The sequence below is a fragment of the Petaurus breviceps genome, unplaced genomic scaffold (assembly GCF_028583685.1).
Source record: "Petaurus breviceps papuanus isolate PSGF00001 unplaced genomic scaffold, PetGlider_PUasm1.0 178, whole genome shotgun sequence".
Lineage (NCBI taxonomy): Eukaryota > Metazoa > Chordata > Mammalia > Diprotodontia > Petauridae > Petaurus > Petaurus breviceps.
This window is the reverse complement of record NW_027185777.1, coordinates 1,603,124-1,621,288: the sequence shown is the minus strand read 5'-3', so window position 1 is coordinate 1,621,288 and position 18,165 is coordinate 1,603,124. Positions and strand designations below refer to the sequence as shown.

General features: G+C 41.7%; 2 protein-coding genes across 5 annotated transcripts in view; one reads left to right on the top strand and one right to left on the bottom strand.

The window, feature by feature from the left end:
* KRIT1 (KRIT1 ankyrin repeat containing) overlaps nt 1-14,851 on the bottom strand; it is a 38,451-nt gene extending 23,600 nt beyond the window's left edge. Inside the window, exons 1-5 of one of the 3 annotated variants that reach the window (XM_069086165.1) lie at nt 14,627-14,851; nt 7,001-7,077; nt 4,890-4,993; nt 3,501-3,660; nt 398-490 (exon numbers count right to left, since the gene is read on the bottom strand). In XM_069086165.1, the coding sequence (XP_068942266.1) occupies nt 398-490; nt 3,501-3,660; nt 4,890-4,991 (355 nt within the window). In that variant the 5' untranslated portion in view covers nt 4,992-4,993; nt 7,001-7,077; nt 14,627-14,851. Of the gene's footprint in view, nt 1-397; nt 491-3,500; nt 3,661-4,889; nt 4,994-7,000; nt 7,096-14,540 lie in introns of all 3 variants that reach the window. The other 2 variants (XM_069086164.1, XM_069086163.1) reach the window with 2 other exon arrangements.
* A 400-nt stretch (nt 14,852-15,251) lies between these two features.
* The window catches only part of ANKIB1 (ankyrin repeat and IBR domain containing 1), a 149,450-nt gene continuing 146,536 nt past the window's right edge, over nt 15,252-18,165 (top strand). For both annotated transcript variants that reach the window (XM_069086162.1, XM_069086160.1), the window contains exon 1: nt 15,252-15,391. The gene's annotated coding sequence lies outside the window, so the exon portion shown is untranslated. The remainder of the gene's footprint in view (nt 15,392-18,165) is intronic.

Here is an 18,165-nt window from a genome sequence, read left to right as displayed (position 1 = left end):
CCTTTTAGGAGGACATTGTTCTCATTGCTCCATATATGAAGCAGACTGTCACCATTATCCTGCTAATTCATAAATATGTACCTGTTTCTCTCCTGTCTCCATGTAAGAAAAGTTCTTGCTTATGAACTGACTACTATTAAAACTAACTCCTATGCTGCCTTTTCTTTGGGCTACCTTTCTACCCCACATTTTAAAATAAGAATAAAGAATAAAATTTGCCCCAAATTTCATTTTGATTATCCATTACTTTCTCTAAACTGAAACCATAACTGATTGTTTTCTTTGATGTTTATGTTTTTAGAATACAAACATCACCATCATTAATGTCCAAACAAATTTTTTCAGTAAACATTAATTTAATATCTAAAGTTTATATGGATTCAAAAGAAAACTGTACCTTTGACAACTGATGGAACAATAAATAAAGATGCCTCTCTGCCCACTTTTTCTCCATCAAGAGGAAATTTCTTCATCAACACCACTCGTTTTCCTTAATATGTAAAAGATTCAACCAGTATAAAAAGACCTAAATTATTCAATTTAATAAATCTTGAGCTTTAAAAAAATTTTTTGGACAAAATGGGACCCAACTTTAAAGAAAAAATGCAATTAGCAGGATATAGTTAACTGTTAAATCAGCAATAGCAGAACTGACAAAACACTACATTACTACAACAATGAAGGATGTTCGTAATAGAGATAATGAATCCAGCTAGGTCAGGGCCACAGCCTAATTCTTCGGCAGGAGAGTTTGATATGTGGAGCAAGGGAGTAACCTTGATCCAGTTAGGGAATGGGGCAGCTGTTTATCAGGACGGGGCTCTTTAGGGTGGGTATCAGGGATGCTCCTGTGTTTCAACGGGTAGACACTGAAGTCCTAACAAACAGTCTGCCCATCGAGGAGGAGAATACTGAGAGTTTTGGCTGAAAGTAGCAATGTCATGTAATCAGTCTTTGACTATAATGCTGGCTGAATCTCCTCTTCTGTATATTGTTTTCCTTCTTGACCACAGCCTTCTTCTAAAAACCCTTTTATTTTTGGTGTGTGTGTAGGCGGGAGGGACTAGCAGTTGGGATACTGCTGTTTTAAACTTTTTCCTTTTCTGGTCCTGCACAGAGGGTCACACAGATTTCATCCTAACAATTCCATCCTCTGAGATCTCTTTCTTATGCCTATGTCCTTGCTGTTCCACTTTCATTCCTGTCCTGTAGCCAGACCAGGGAACCTTTCCATTTTCCCTATAATAAATTTCCACATCTCAAGGGCTTATGGCACTAATGCAGCACAGAAGAACAGCAGTTAGGTTCATTTCTGGATAAGCAACAAGAAGGACATGTGGATAAATACATGCATCAGGTACAAGAAATTATAGTATATTCTTACCTAAAAAATGACCTAAGTATTTTACAAAATAGAAAATTTAACAAAATACAAGAGGGGATAAAGATTTTTCTAATGAAATTCCAAGAAAATGAAACGACTGCCTTTACTATTCTTTAAAAAAACAAATGATACCCATTTTATCATTTCCCTGAATTATTCCAATTTCAATGCAATAAGAATTCAGTCCTGAATTAAAAAACAAATCTTATAAAAATATTACTAATTATTTTAGGCAAAGAAATATATGCTAGAAAATAAAATAAAATAGTATATGGTGCTCACTTCATTAAAAGTCCGAAGACTTCCCAAAGGACCTAGCTATGATATAGATTCCCCAGCCACAGGGATCTGTAGAGCATTATTATGCTCTCTACAAACTTGATCACTCAACAGGAGGCAAGGATGATTAAAAGCACAGCAGAGGGCAGGCAGTTCTGGTCTGCTCCAGTTTCACTGTCACACAGATCTGCTGACTTGCACTAGACAGTGAGACTCTGTTCCCAGTTGTTCTAGAGTGTTCTATAGTCTCTCATTTCCCATGTGAAATCTGCCAAGATCCTCTAGCCCGGGGTGATAATCTGGAGCCTGAATCTCATCCTTCCCTTCTGGTTCGGCTAGTCCGTGCCTCCCCTTTATTTCCAACTTCTTGACATTAACATCAGTTTACCTAGCTGGACAAAAAGCACCTGGAGATTTGTTTCTTCACTTCTGCCAAGTATCGTGCTTCTTCTTTCGCATTTATGGTACCAGTATACTCTATCTCTCAAAACTAAATAGCCTTCCCTGTTGTTACCATTTTAATATCATTAATAGGGCCGGGGCCTGACTCTCAGGCTTGATCTTCCCTCTTATACTGCTGCCCACAATCCAGCTATGACACTTCCTTTAATTGCCATTTTGAGCATTGTAATTAAATACATTGTAAATATATATTATATAATTATAACTATGAGGTAATTCAGTGTGTGGTTTGTGGAATCAGCCATATTACTAATAGCCACTCTATATTTTGACAAAGTTCTATTAACTAGGTCATTCAGCAAATGGCATCTTTCTAAAATGTATTGACATATTTTCCTGTTTTAGTAAATATGGGCATATCCTGCCAAATGTCATCAGCTGTTGACAGTGAAGACAAAGTGAAATATTACAGGGAGCAGCTGGCTCCATAGGAGGATGATTTATGCACATATGCTAACTAATATGGTAACAACAAGCATTCCCACAATACCGGGGCTCAAGCTTTAGTTCAAATCATTACCAGCCATATCATTTGTTCTTGGGTGATGACCAAATGAGAGGATGGTGGAGTTTTACGATGTTAGGATGACATTGGTTATGTCAACAAGATTTTGTAAAATAATGTTTTCAAGACAACTTTATGTAGACCATTCCTATAATCTCTAATCACAGATTCAGAACTGGAATGACCTTAGAGATGACATATTCCAACTCCCCCCCCCTTTTTTTTTTTACTTCTTTAATGGATGAGAAAATAGACATCCCAGAGAAGGTCCAAGGTAGTAAATGGCCAAGCCAGGCCCTGTGCTGAAGTCCTCTGACTTGAAAGCTGGTGTTCTTTCCAAAGACCCTTGATCCTATGGATCCATTAGTCAATTTCCCAAATTTAAAACCTTAGTGTTTGTTATTCTGGAACCTTCCTTCATCTCTCCCATTTAGTAGATTAGCAAGTGTCTTTGACTATAACTCGGATAACAGCGCTGGTAACAACCTCTTTTAGTATCAGAGGACCACAAGCAGGGCAAGTCACACACACACACACACGCGTGTGTAGTGTGTGTGTGTGTAGGTGCTTAACAAGTATTTAATTGAACTGAATTGTTACTGTAAGTGCTATATTCACTTCCCTCTCTTCTTTATGAAAAGTATGAAGTTTGTAGTGAATTATTAAATACTCAGCATTTCACAATTTTTATTTTCTGTCAAGGTTAAGAAGGTTCTCAAAGCAGCTTTATCTTCCTGATGGCTTTTTTTTTCTTCTTTAAAACTTTTAGGCATTTCCAAATAAAACAGAAAATGGCAAAAGTTTTAAATTATATACTGGTTTCCTCACATTAATGTTTGGAGTACATCACTTACAACACAAGGTTCTTACCTTTGATACCCTGATTGGCAGGAGAAATTGGTTTGGTAGTTTCTACCACATAATCCAAAATACTTTGTGTTATTTCACCACTTCCCTGAAGTTTAGTTTCCAATAAAACCTTCTTTCTTTTTTTCTTTTGTCCTTCAATGGGAACTTCAAGCAACAAAATCTTACAAAAATATAAAGAAAAGTATAAAAAGAAAAAAAGTTTAATATCATAATGTTACATAATATCACAGAAGTCCACACAGAACCCAGGTGATGTTGATCTAATGGATTTTAGATAACCAAACCCAGAACTGCCACTAAAATTCTATTCCAATGATTCACCTGATAGCGAGATGGTCCTTGATTTTTAAAGGCTCTCCCTGTAAAGAGAGTCCTCTGGCAAGTGCTATCATGACCACCATTTCAAATATGGGCTAAAGAATGTACTACATATTTGTCATGGAGAAATAATCCAGCTAAGTTTGGAAAGATTAGTCAAAAACTGGCTGCCGAGTAATCGAATTATTTTTGACTCTCAAAAAACATGAAGACCATGTAAGAAGGCACACACAAGTTGCAAATTACTCTGTTAGAGGAAGTACTCAATCATGGATCCCTGAAATGTTATGATACCTAGAAATAAATCATAAACATTAAATAATAGAAAGGAAAGTTGGAGTGCAACTTTCTAATGATTTTGAAATCCATTCTACAGAAAGATGACATTTTTGTTGTAATGAAGTCTGTCCTCCTTACCAGTCCACCTAAATATATTTCATTCAAAAACTATACCAAAATAATGTGGTTGTTGAGGTTCAGGGGCACCCCAAAATGTTGGGGCACCAGGTCATCTGCTCTTTCCAAATCAAGTAAAGGCATTTATTGTGGATCATACAACACACCAAGCAGGCTCTTTCAGCCCTTGAGAGGGTGGGAGTGGTCAGGGAGGGGGAAGGGGGAAGCTGCCTCCCTTCCCCTAAGGAAGACACCTACTAGCCAGGAGAAGTTATAGATTCTTGTAGAAGAGAACCTGTCATGGGCAGGGAGATGACGTAATCAGGGACAGAAAGACAGACAGGATGGAGAGGTAATCAGGGGCATACAGGCAAGGGGAGCAGGGTAGTTCACAGTTTTTGGAATATCTAGGCCAGACATTATTCCATCATTCAGTCCACTCACCAAAGGGGCCCCAGTTGGTTTTGGTATTTCACTGACCAGCCTACTAGAATCTCATGGTTTCCTAAAGTGGCTTGAAGTGGCACTTGATACAATGAGCTTCTCAAAGATCTTATTTGAATCTCATCAATTGTTAAGTAAAGATTAAAAATTACTTTAAACAAACAGTAAAACAGAATTATAATTGTTAACAAGGATATTGAAAATAGCACATTTCAAACGGCAGCCTCTTACTTCATATGATTTAGCACGATATTCCCGAGAATTGAGACTGGCAGTATTCTTTGGACGAATGACAGCAACATATGCATCTTCTATATTTTCTGGATTTCCCATAGCTTTATTAAAAAAATAAACAAAAACCCCCCATAAAAATCAAAACCCACAACTTCTAAGATTGAAATAAACAGGAAACCACAAAGTTGATAATAAGGAAAAATAAAATACCTACCACCTTTTCCAAGCATTGATTCTAATTAATATTAATTAATCTTCATTAAATTTTCCATAACTTTTGTATTCCATTTTATCAAACTTACAGAATTAGAATACATAGTATATAAAAGGCATGAACAGGCAACATAATTCAGTAAGGTAAATATTAAACTGAGATTATACTTCTATTTTCCAAAAAATTGAAGTTAAGATTAAATTATTTTCTTATTAATAGAGGTTCTCTCTCACAGGTTCTTTGGAACTTACTTAGACTGAATTTCTGGCTGACATTAGTGAGTTAATTGTATTTTCTGTCTTTTTTTTAGACCACAGAGATGTTATACATTTGAAAAGAGTAAACTATATAGATGGTATTAGCATTAGCTAGCTAGTTGTAATATGGTAATGCTCATGCTGTAATATTTAAAATAAAAAATAACCACATAGACAACCACCTAGAACACTGCTGAGAACCAGGAAGTAAAAAAAGATCTCAATAGACAAAGCAGATGTCACTAAATCCATAAGATAAATCCTATGTACTTTGTTTATAGGTGAGATACATGAAGCTTCTTTATACTTATTTTAAATGTAATTTTAAGTTAGAATATAAACTAGTAGCAATAGAATGTAAGCTAATACTAATGTAAGCTCTTTGAAGGAGAAGATTGTCTTTGGCTTTGCATTCCCAACAAAGCACAGTGACTTGCTTATAGTAAAAGCTTAACAGACATTTGTTAAATTTAACTAAAATGGATTCTTAGGCAATGAAGAAAAGAAACCAGCAGAAAGGAAGTACAGTGAATATGGCTGACAGCTGCTAAAGAAAGACACAGTGGAAATATATTTCATATGATTGTGCATGCATAGCCCATATTAGACTATCTGCTGACTTGAGGGAGACTTCCACTCAAAATGGTTTATGGAAAAAAGTTCTGCTTCCCTCTTCTTTCCCATTTACTTGACAGAAAATGTCTTAAAATAACTATTATACTTCCAGGCATTACTAATACAAATATAAAACCTACTGATTTTTTTAAAATGCCAAATAAATGAAGACAGTCACAACTGCTACCATAGAAACTGTTTACATCTTTTTTTTTTTTTTTGCCTTTTGGAGGGCAACTGGAGTTAAGTAACTTGCCCAAGGTTGCACGGCTAGGTTTTTTGTGTGGGTGTTAAGTGTCTGAGGCCTGAACCAAACTCAGGTCCTCCTGACTCCGGGGCCGGCACTTTATTCACTGAGCCACCTAGCTGCCCTAAAACTGTTTACTTCTAAAAGAGATTTTTAATAATACAGTAAAAGAAGAGAAATTTACATCAATTTATCACTGCTGCCCAAGAACATCACTTTAGAACAGCATTTCCCAAACTGTATTCCGTATGATATGCCATGAGAAAATTTCAATGCTTGTGATTCACCCTCTAAAATATCAAATTGTAGAAATACTATATGCAACAATTTTTTAATATAAAAATTGTTTTAATTTCTATTTTACCCCAAAATTTCACCTGCTTTTCTTTACCTTAGAAGCAACTGTAACTCTGAGCTCCTAGACCAATATCTGTATATTTCATCAAATTTCACACTCCAAAGGGTTTCAGGTTTTGAAAATGCTGCTTTCAAACTTTTTTTTTTCCTTTTTGGAGGGGGAAGGCAGGGCAATTGGGATTAAGTGACTTGCCCAAGGTCAAACAGCTAGTAAGTGTGCCAAGTGTCTGAGGCCAGATTTGAACTCCTTCTGACTCCAGGGCCGGTGCTCTATTCACTGCACCACCTAGCCACCCCAGCTTTCAAACTTTTGACTGGGTTTTAGATCAATATTTCTCTTCACTGGAAACTCACAATAATGTAGTTCATATAGTAATTCATTTAATTACAAAGATACTTCATCAGATTTAAATTTTACCTTATAACATCCAGGCTTTACTTGTTCTTAGCAAGAGGTAGCAGGTATAATTCTTTCTGGGACTCTCAATCTGGTACCTGGTGGCATTAAATTAACTTAAAAATACAGAGAAAAAAATATCACAATTAAAAAAAATTGTTATATTTTTTTTCATAATTAAGCTTATTTAATGATTTAGGGACATTGTTTTTCAACAGAAGATTTTGGTAAAATCCTAGGACAGACACAAGGTCTTTTTGAGAGAAAGAAGGATAATGGCACATTTATATAGTGCTTTAAGGTGTGTATGTTGCTTTATAAATATTATCTCATTTGATCCTCACAACAACCCTGGGAGGTAGGTGCTATTCGTACCCCCATTTTGCAGATAAGGAAACTGAGGCAGAGAGTTTAAATGACTTGCCCAGGCAAACATCATACTATATAAATTCTCTGGTTCATATAATGGCAACAACAAATGATAAGTGCTATTTAGGTATAAATCCTGCATTCATCATAGCATTTGAGACATTTTGAAATTCTCTATCAAGGAGCTACTGAAGGTCCTCCGAAAAGGTCCTGTTAAGGTATATACAAAAGGGATGATTAGCATATTTTCCCTATGCTTTAGAAGAAGAAGGCAAATATAAGATTGTACCACTGGGATTTCATTTAATAGAATCAGGCAAAAGGGCTTGATTTTGGAAGGGACCTCTGCAGTCAGCTTTGATTAAGAATCCCTTCAATGTTCCTGAGTAATCTTGCTGCCTCTGCATGATGACTGACAGACCAACTTGCCAGGAAGCTTGACTTCCTTCTATAGAGCTGTCTCTCTACAGCTTTCACTATTTCTAGTTCTGTGCTTTGGGCCCAAGCACAAACTTCCTCTCTCTTCTAACCAAAGGCCCTCAAATACTTCAAGACAGCTGTCACATTCCTCTTAAATTTCTTCTTTGGGTTTACAAGCTCCTGTACCTTCTAGAAAGTGGTGCCAAGGAAAGAAAACAATAATACTACTGTGTTCTGATCAAGGCAATAAGATGATCTTTTCCCTGATTCCAGACACTAGGTACTGTATTAGTGCAGCCCAAGAGCATATTAGTTTGTTTAGCTGCTATGTCACTGAGTCACAGTGAGCTGGTAGGTGCATTAAAGATCCCAGACCTATTCCATATAAATTTATCTGGTCAAAGACACACTGTGCTTATGCAGCTGATTTTCTTAATTTAGTTGTAAAATCTACTCAAGTGTAAGTTCATTCTTATTAAATTTAATGTAATTAGATTTGGGCCATTGGCTTGGCCTGTGGAAATCTTTTTCAATACTGTCATCCAATAATAACAGCAGTAATAACATCTACCTCAGTGTTTTGTTAGGATTAAAAAAGGTAATAGTGGTTTACATATATAAAATAAAGTGATTTACAATATAAGTGTTAGCACTTACTATTAGTATCCCATGAGCCTTCCCATCTATCTTTGTTTCATCTGTAAATCTGTTCATTTTAGAAAGTAACTGACAAAAATGTTGAACAAAACATATTTTATTTGCATGATGATATGGTAGAATATGCACTTGATTTAGAGCCAGGAAACCTGTGTTCAATTCCATGTGTCACATAACTACCCCCCCCCCCCGCCCCATGATAGTTGGGCAAGTCAGTGGCCTCAGAGAAGGCTCAACTAGAGGACCCTTCAAGCTCAGTGACCTTAAGTGGAGGTGCCCTCTACTTCTGCTGACGACCTGACACCAAATGAAAAGGAACCATAATAATGTCTTGCAAGTACTTTCTATCAGGTCCAATACAAATGCTGGTTAGCAGCATTAGCAACTGCCTAGAAACAAACTGAGATGCCGTAGGTTTCCAAACACAATTCAAAGAGATCGTAAAGTGAGCAGGTTGGACTAAGCAGCCTCAGGTCTCTTCCAACAGTAGATCTGTGATTCTATCAGCAAGGAAAGTGCATAATGATTTGTAAAAATGTTTCAATTCCTATTGTCTCCAAATTAGTTTTAGAAAGCATGTGCAGAGCTGGGGGTTCTGCTCCATAGATGAGCTACAGTCTAGTCATGCAAACATGCCATTTTATTTTATTTTTGCTTTTTGGAGGGGGAAAGGTAGGGCAATTGGGGTTAAGTGACTTGCCCAAGGTCACATGGCTAGTGTGTGTGTGTGTGTGTGTGTATGTGTGAGAGAAAGAGAGAAGCATCTGAAGCCAAATTTGAACTCAGGTCCTCCTGACTCCAGGGCTGGTGCTCTATTTACTGCTCCACCTAGCTGCCCCCACATGCCATTTTAAAAACTGCCAACATTATCGTCCCCCAACTTCCCAAAATTTTTTAGATGAAATATTTTCAAGAGCTTACAGAATAAGTACTAACATAATTACCTGAGAAAGAGTAGAAGGAAATAGTTTGATTAAGCTGAGATAGAAATAAGAGAAAAGATTATAAGAGGCACTGTTAACTGAAAATAGAAAAAAAAAGCTCTATAGTTAAGGCTAAAATTTATTTGGTAAGAGATCTTGAGAGAAGGGAAAGCTGTGGTTTATAATATTTAGCTTTTGATGACTAGGTAAATTTCTTATGAGGATGATTAGACAAGAATGAAAATGGAAAAAAAAATCTCGTTACTCTTTTTCCAATCAGTCTTTTTTTCTTATACACTAGGGATTCTTTCCCTCTTTTTATTAATCAGATTCAAAGGTACTGCTCCAGTATTTTTGGCAGAATTATTAGAATAGAATGTGCCTGATTGGGGGACGGGTCTGGAGTCAGACTAGCAGGATCAATGCCCTAGAGTTGAAATGTGGCTGTTTTGACAGATCATCATAAAAACATTTGAATGAAGACATTTCAATTACGTAAATATCCCAAAGACATTTTAACTTAATTTGTCTAAAGGGGAACTCATTACCTTTCTGCCAAAAGCCTTCTGAATTCCAAACGTCCCATTTTTGAAAGTAACTATTACCCATGCACTCTCCTGGGCTCTAATGTTGGCATTATTCTCAACTGCTCACTCTCCCAAACCCCCAAAATCCAGTCAGTTTCCCAATCTCAGCCGCCTACCTTCACAACTCTCTCCCATTCCAACCGTTCTCTCCACTCACACAGCCATTTTAGTTCAGGCCCTAATCACTTTCCACAACAGCCTCCTAACTGGCCTCAAGTCTTTCACCACATCATTCCATCCTACACACTGCTTGTTGAAGTAATTTTCCTTAAACACATATCTGACCATATGACTCCCTTTTAACTAAGTCCAGTGGCCTCTGGGTTAAAATATATATTCTAAATAAAATGCATTCTAAAATATCTTCTATTTAACTTTTAGCATTATACAAGCTGGCCCAAAACTGCTGGACACTACTCTTCCTCCTGCACTCAGCAATCCTACCAAACTAACTTTCTCTCTGTTCCTCACAGACCTTCTATCTTCTATCTTCATGCCTTTGCGATGGCCTTCCCCCTGGACTGGAAATCATTTCTTTACCCCTACCTCAGAGTCAGTCAGTCACTTAACATTTTTTAAGCATCTCCTATGTGTCAGACACTGTGCTAAGTGCTGGGGATAAAAAAAAAAAAAGGGCAATTCAGGTTTCCAAGGAGCTCAGTCTAATAGGGACAACAGCATGAAAAATGATGTACAAACAAGCTGTATACAGAATAAACTGGTAATAATCAATAGATAGAAGGCACTAGGACTAGAAAGACTCAGGAAGGGCTTCTTGTAGATGGTGGGATTTTTAGTTGGGTCTTCAAGCAAGCTGGGGAACCCAGGTGGCACAGAAGAGCGTCCCATGCACGGGGGTACAGCCAGTAGGTTACTGTAATAGTCCAAGTACTAGGAGATGAAGTACAAGAATGATGGTAGTATCAGCAGGAGGCTTAGGTGGGGGGTATTTGAGAGACATTACAAAGATAAAAATCAAAAGGCTTTGACACAAGATTGGATAAGTGGGGTGAGAGAGAGTAAGGACCAGAGGGTGACATCTAGGTTCCAAGCCTTGGTGATGGGGGATGGTGGTGCCCTGCACAGTAACAGGGAAGTCTAAAATGGGGGGAACCGAGGGGGAGGGGAGATGAGTTCAGTTTTGGACATGCTGAGCTTCAGATGTCTAAGGATCATCCAATTTGAGAGGTTCAATAAACAGGATAGAGATGGGAAACTAGAGGTGAGCTGAGAGAACGGGGCTGGATAAGATCTGAGAATCCTCAACACAGAGATTATCATTGAATCAAAGGGAAATGATGAGATCACCAAGTGAAACTGTATAGAGAGGGCCCAGGGCAGAGCCTTGTGGGATACCCAAGGTTAGCAGGAGACTAAGAGGGAAGAGTCAGGTAAGAGAAAAATCAGGACAGTCCTGTCATTGAAAACCTAGAGCAGGGGTGGAGAACTTGCAGCCCTCTAGGTCCTCAAGTGCAGCCATTTGACTGAATCCAAACTTCACAGAAATTCTTTTGTTCTGTAAAGTTTGCATTCAGTCAAAGGGTCAAACTAGAGGGCCACATGTGGCCTTGAGGCCTCAGCTTCCCCTCCCCTGCCCCAACCAATAGCTCCTGCCCTCTCAAGCAATCTTGTATCTAACTACTTAAAACAATTTTTTCTTTGAACTAGATTATGTACTAAAAAGTTCCATCCAGCTCTAAATGTATTATAAATTCCATGACCAACCACAGGAACAGAAAGTATTAGTTTTTTCTGGAGAATAAGAAGTCAATAATACTCTACAGCCCCACCCCACCACCCCTTGTTGACCCCTGTATCCCCATCAGACTCCTGAGCTCAGAGTGTCATCTCTGTGTGGTTAAAGGTATCAAAGCAATTTCTCCACCACTATGTTGCCCTGTTTAAAACAAATGGGTTTGAATACAGGAGAAGAGACTAATTTTTCAGCCTCTAAGGTATAGAGGGATTAGGGAGATAGTGTTAGCCTTTTGGAAAAACCTTAAGCCTGTTGAGAACAGACATAATGTATCTCCTGGATGCTTTATAATTTCAGCACCTAATAAAGAACATTGAATATAAGTATATTTCTATCTATCTGTGTATTTATTGATGTTTATATTGCAGATTTTAAAATAAGTATTTGTCTACTATAGAATGTAGGCTCTTAGTGAGTAGCGTAACATAATTCTTTGGACTTGTATACCTTAGTGACTACCACATGAAAGGTACTTGTTGACTGACAGGTCATACTCCATTTACCTGAGGCAAAGATTTAGATCTGCCTACCTTTCCCTCAATCCCACTAGTAACTGATACTAGGCAAAGACTAAGGAGGCCATGACATAACTGAAAGTACCTACTTCTCTCCTGGGCACTAGGGCCATACACATCTCCAGCTGCCTACAAAACAACTCTACCTCTATGTCCTACGGGAATTGAAAAGTCAACCTTTAAATGCAGATAATTGTTTTCTCCTAAATCTATTTCTCTTCTGACTTCATTACATATCAACAACACTTCTACTCACCTACATCCTATATGTTCCAAACTTGAGTTCTATGTTTGACTATTTCCTCCCTCACTTTCAATATCAGTATCCAGGTTAATTTTAACTTCACAATTATCTGTGCCACCTTCCCTTCCTCTCTCTTTCCACTACCACCTGCTGATACAATTGTGATTCTAATGTCTTCTTGTTCTTATACTCAACCCCTCCTGTAACCATCCTTCACAGCAACTTATCTTCCTAAAGAAGAACTCCAGTCACATCACTCCCTTGCTCAAAACCTTTCAATGACTCCCTCTTGCTTAATGAGCAAAGTTCAAATTCCTTTCTCTGCATTCAAAGCCACCCATTCTTTTTTTTTTTTTTTGCCTTTTGGAGGGCAATTGGGGTTAAGTAACTTGCCCAAGGTTACACAGCTAGGTTTTTTGTGTGGGTAAGTGTCTGAGGCCAGAACCAAACTGGGGTCCTCCTGACTCTTGGGCCAGCGCTTTACTCACTTTGCCACCTAGCCACTCTAAAGCCCCCCCCCCCCCATACTTGCATTGATTTCTGTCCTTTCCATATGGTCTTTATGTCAGCCAAACTTTGTTGTTGTTCAGTCTTGTCTGACTTTGTGACCTTGTGGACTATAACATGCCAATACTGGCCACGGATTTTTCTTGGCAAAGACACTGGAGTGATTTGCCATTTCCTTCTCCAGTGGCTTAAGGCAAGCAACTAAAGGTTCAGTGACTTGTCCAAGGTCTTAAGTTGGATTTAAACTCAGGTCTTCCTGACTCTTTTAGGTCCAGCACTGAGGCACCTAGTTGCCTCCCATCCATCCCATACTTTACTTTGCTACTTTTACTTTCATTGTTCCCTCAGACTAGAATGTCCTTTCCTCCCTCCACTTGTATTCCTTCTATCTCTTCTTAAAAGCCAACTCAAGCAGCACCACCTCCAGAAAAACCTTAGCTGATTTTCCCTTCTTCCCCACCCTAGACTTCACAAAACACTTTTTATCTTTTACGTCCTTATCAAAAATACATTCTGGGGGCAGCCAGGTAGCACAGCGAGTAAGAGCACCTGCTCCAGTGTTGAGCAGACCTGGAGATCGAATCCCGGGCTCAGACACTTAGCACCCACCCAGAAACACCTGGCCTTGTAACCTTGAGCAAGTTACTTAACCCCAATTGCTTAGGGGCAGCCAGGTGGCTCAGCGAGTAAGAGCACCAGCTCCAGTGTCAGGATGACCTGGATCAAATCTGGGCTCAGCTACTCAGCACCACACCCAGAAATAACTGGCCGTGTAACCTTGAGCAAGTTACTTAACCCCTATTGCTTTAAAAAAAAAAATACATTCTGTACTGTAGCTATCTGGGTACAATTCACACACCCTTAAGTAGACAGTTATCTCTAAGTGGGAAACATTGTTTTCTCTAAATTTTCCATTTCTTCCAGCACAGTTATTTGCACCAGGTGCAAGTAAAATAAATGTTTTTTTAAACTGAATAACTCATTCAGGTCGAAAATTTTGGCAGTTCTGTAAAAGGAAGCCCTCCCCTCCTCATCCCCTCTGATGAACAAAAATAGTAGAATGTGGGGCCAGTTAAGATCTGGAAGGGAGGGGTACTAGATCATCTCGAGCCACGGAAATGAATGGATATGCGGGCCAAAACGTTAGTACAAAAAATTTATTAGGCATCTACTTACTACGTGTTTGTGTGGAGGGGGGGGAGCAGTCCCAGCTCTTCCTGAGGTCAGTTTAATGAGAGATCATATGTAAACAACCAAGTACCAACAAGAAAAAGACAGGCTTTCCCAAGTAGTTGGGAAAGATGAAGAGTTCGGCCTAAGTTTGAGCCCTTTTGTCCCCCCAGTCCCCCAAGGAGGATGCCGGGACCTGGCGATCGATCAATCCATCCATCACCCGCCAAAAAAGGGCCTCTCCACAGGAGAAAGGAAGGCTCGGCCCGGCCTCACCCTGCCCAACCCGGGGTCTGCTCCCCCTCCCCTCCCAGGTGTCCTCCACCCCCAGGCCAGGATCAAGGAGCTGCTCCTCGTCCCCTCCCAGGGCTCCCCCCATCCCGCAGTCTGAGCTCTGCTCCCCGAGGCCCCACCTCGGCCGGGGTCAGCTCCCCGTCCGCTCCCGGGCCCAGGCCCGGCCCCGAGCTCGGGAGGAGCTCAGGCCGCGTGCGGTTCTTACCCGAGCGGAGCGGGCAGGGCCGGGCCGCCAGGGAGGGAAGCTGGCAGTCGCCGCCTCCGCATCCCCGCCCTGGCCCACGGCAACCAAGACAGCTCGGCACGACTTCCGGGGACAGGAAGATGGACCGCCCGCGCCCCGCGCCGCCGCCGCCTCAGCCCCGCCCAGCCCCGCGCCGCAGTCCTCCGGCGGGTGCCTCGGGCTGCCGGCTGAAACCGCCCACCGTCGGGGGGCCCCGCCCCGCCCCGCCCCGCGCCTCCTGGGAGCCGGGTAAGTGCTTCCGGGTTGGCGCCCCCTGCAGCCCCGGCGGGGTCGGTGACGGCGGTTCAGTTTCCGGGTTGCTGGCCCGAGGCGCTGCTCTCTCCGCCGCCGCTGCCAGGGGCTGCCGTCGCCCGCGTCGCCGCTCCCGCCGCCGGAGCCTGCCTGCGGAGCGCGGCTGGTCAGGGGGATCGGCCTCGGCCGGAGCGGAGCGCGAGGCCCGGGAGGGCGGGCGGGAGGCGGTGGCTCGACGATGAGGCGGACTTGAGCTCCAGGCGGAGGCAGCAGCCCCCCGAGAGGCGGAGCGGCGGCCTTGAGGCATGGGGGGCGCCCGCCCTGCCTAAGGCCCCGCGCCGCGCCCCAGCCCCCTCCTCCCCCCGTGACCCAGTCCGGGACGAGGAGCGGGGGAGGGGAGGGCCGTCCGGCCCCAGAGCCCCCGTCTGGAGGAGGCGGGACGAGCCCGCGGAGCGGAGCCCACCGGGACCCCCGGGCCCTGCCCAGCCAGCCTCGGTGAGTCCCGTGCCCGCCCCGCCGCACCCGCCCCCTTCGGGCGAACCCCCGAGCCCTTGCGCCCCGAAGAGATCTGAAAAAGAGGTCTGGGCGTCTTCTCCCGTGGGGTGCCGACCCCCGCCTGAGGCCGGGGGCACCCAGCGGACCCTGGAGGCGGCGCCGGGGGCGGGGGGAGGCAGTGGGCTCTCCGCCCTGGCTGACTTGGGGGCGGCGGGTCCAGTCGGAGGGTCCCGGCTGCCCAAGCTCAGAACAAAAGCCCAGGGGGCGAGGGGAGAACGGCGGGGAGCCCGCGGCCCTCAGGGTGTGGAGCCCGGCGGGCTCCCTGGGCGAGGCAGAGGATGGAGCCCAGCGAGCCGGAGGAAGAGCTGTGCCTTGGAGCTGGTCTGAAACGCCCATCTCCCCGATTTCGTAGCTTTAGTCGTGTCTTTGAAAAAGGGGCGAGCAGACAAAGCTGCTTGTGGTGTGGGTGAGGAGCGCGCGGGCCGGGCCGGGTCGGGCCGCCAGGTACCTTCGGAGCTTTCCTGGGTATTTCGTTATTTCAAGTTGTGAGCTTCAGTGTGACGGCCCGGCTTGGGGGGGTTGTCGTGCGAGTTGTTCTGTGGACTTCCAGAGGTCTCGTCTGATTAATATTCTCAAAAGAGCTAGTGTTTATGATTTCCCAGGCCGGGAAACTCAGTTTTGGAATTTTTTAATGAACTTAAAGTCAGCCATCTCCCTCCCCTTCCCAGCGGATGACACATCTTGCCTGCTCGTGTTAGGAAATTGTCTGGGGATTGCAGACAGCTTTAATATACAGCTGAGGAGTTTGGATTCAAATTGTTCACTCGTGTTCATAAGATCTGCTTTTTCACATGAGCTAATGTGTGTAAAATGCTTTGGAAACTTTAAAACACTTTATAACCGTCGGCGTTTATTTTTAAACTGTCACAGCCGAACTTTCTAGAAATTAGATGCTTTTAGAATAAAGCATTGATGAATTCAGTTATCAAATAATAGCGAGTTTCACCAGATACTCTAGGGAGCAAATTAAATTTTTATTAAGGAATAATTTGACTATTATAATGAAGACTTAAGTTTTTACCCTATAATGTAGACTACGAATATAAACCATTTTACCCCTGAGACGTGTAGTCATTTGAAACTATCTGCCTTAAAGAGCAAAGTATGTGGATTTTTCCTAAGCAGGTTTTCTCTGAACTTCTAACAGCTCAATTTTTATTATTTGGGTTTTTAAGTGCTCACAATCCATAGAACTCAGTATGAAATTGGCCTAGAAGATTAGCTCAGGAACTGTATCAATTATTATCAGGAAGTGTACTTTACTGATTATTTCAGGAACCAACAGAGAGCACTGTTGTGGGTTCAAGCTGCAGTCTGAAAGTAGTTTTGTTTTGGTTTTGAGTGGTTGAAAACACTCAGAATCTTTCAGGGAAAAGAGGAGCCAGGAGTCCTCCACTCCCTTGCAGGGAGGTAAGCAATCATATGGGGGGCAAATCTTTGATAAAGAAACTTACTGTTTCTATCTTCTTCAGGATCAATTTCCTCTCTTTCAAGAAGTTTTACGTGTTCACAGGATGAAAATGTTTAAATTTCAGAGTATGCTATAAGGGAATTTTGTCTGTGGGGGACCTGACTCATCTATAATAAATGCTTGTTGATAGATAACATTGTTCCCACTTTTGTGGTGCCCTTAACTTCAGAAAGAGCTAGTTCCCTTTCTTTTTGTTACTGAGTTCTGTTGTGTCGCGGCACAGACTGGACTTGTGTAAATGAACTACAGGGTAATTTTGAGTTAAATGAACCAATAAATGAGTGGTCACTAATTTCCAATTTAGATGGAGATTTATAGGTCAGGACTGGAAGGAATCTGTGAAATCATCTAATCCAGCTACAGGACAGGGGGAAAGAATGTCAGGCTTGAATTCAGATTATGGTTATATCTGCAAATTGTTGGACCAGTCAATCAAAAAGCAACTTTCATTGAGTTAGGTGGTGGGCATGAAAAGATGGAGCAGCTCAGCTTTCAAGAAGCTCAAATTCTATTGGGGTAAACAGTGTGATCTCTGAGAAGCCAATACAAAGATAAATATAGTGATGGAGGAGGGGCTTGAAGCACTCTGGTTATGGGGAAAAATCCTAACAGTCCTCAGGGTCTGTTTGCTCATCTTTAAACAAGGTCCTGACCTTGATCTAATATGTAGGTTCCTTTCAACTCAAAAATTTAGGAGTCTGGGAATGCCTTTATTTTATAGCTGAGGAAACCAGGCTTCAGGAAGGTTACTTGATTCCCCAAGGTGTCAGAGCTAGGCCTTTTTTTTTCTGCCTTTTAGTCGAGTATTCCTTACTTTATACCTCTGCCCTAGTAACCTCAGTTACTCAGTAACTTCAGCATTCTTTGATTTCACTGGAGTGGGTACTCTGATGCATGTTTAATGTTTTTGTATGAAGTGTCTCACATACTAAGCATATAATAAATGCTTATAGAGTGAATCAATCCCAGACACTTCATTAATCAGTAAACCTTGCTTGGCCTCTGTTATTAATCTTTCTAGCTTGGTAGTGTTTGCTGGGATTTGTATTCTCAGTGTCTTGGAGAAGCCATACCCATCATAAGGCATCAGAGGAAGACTTTAGTGGAGGCCTATGTTAACAATAAAAAAAATCCTGCTATTGAATGAGAATCAAAATGAAGTCTTATCTTAAGTAAGCCCTAATAGTTGAACTTTGTCTGCTAGGATTATTAAAGCTTCTGTCAATGTTTTGGGTACTTTCTG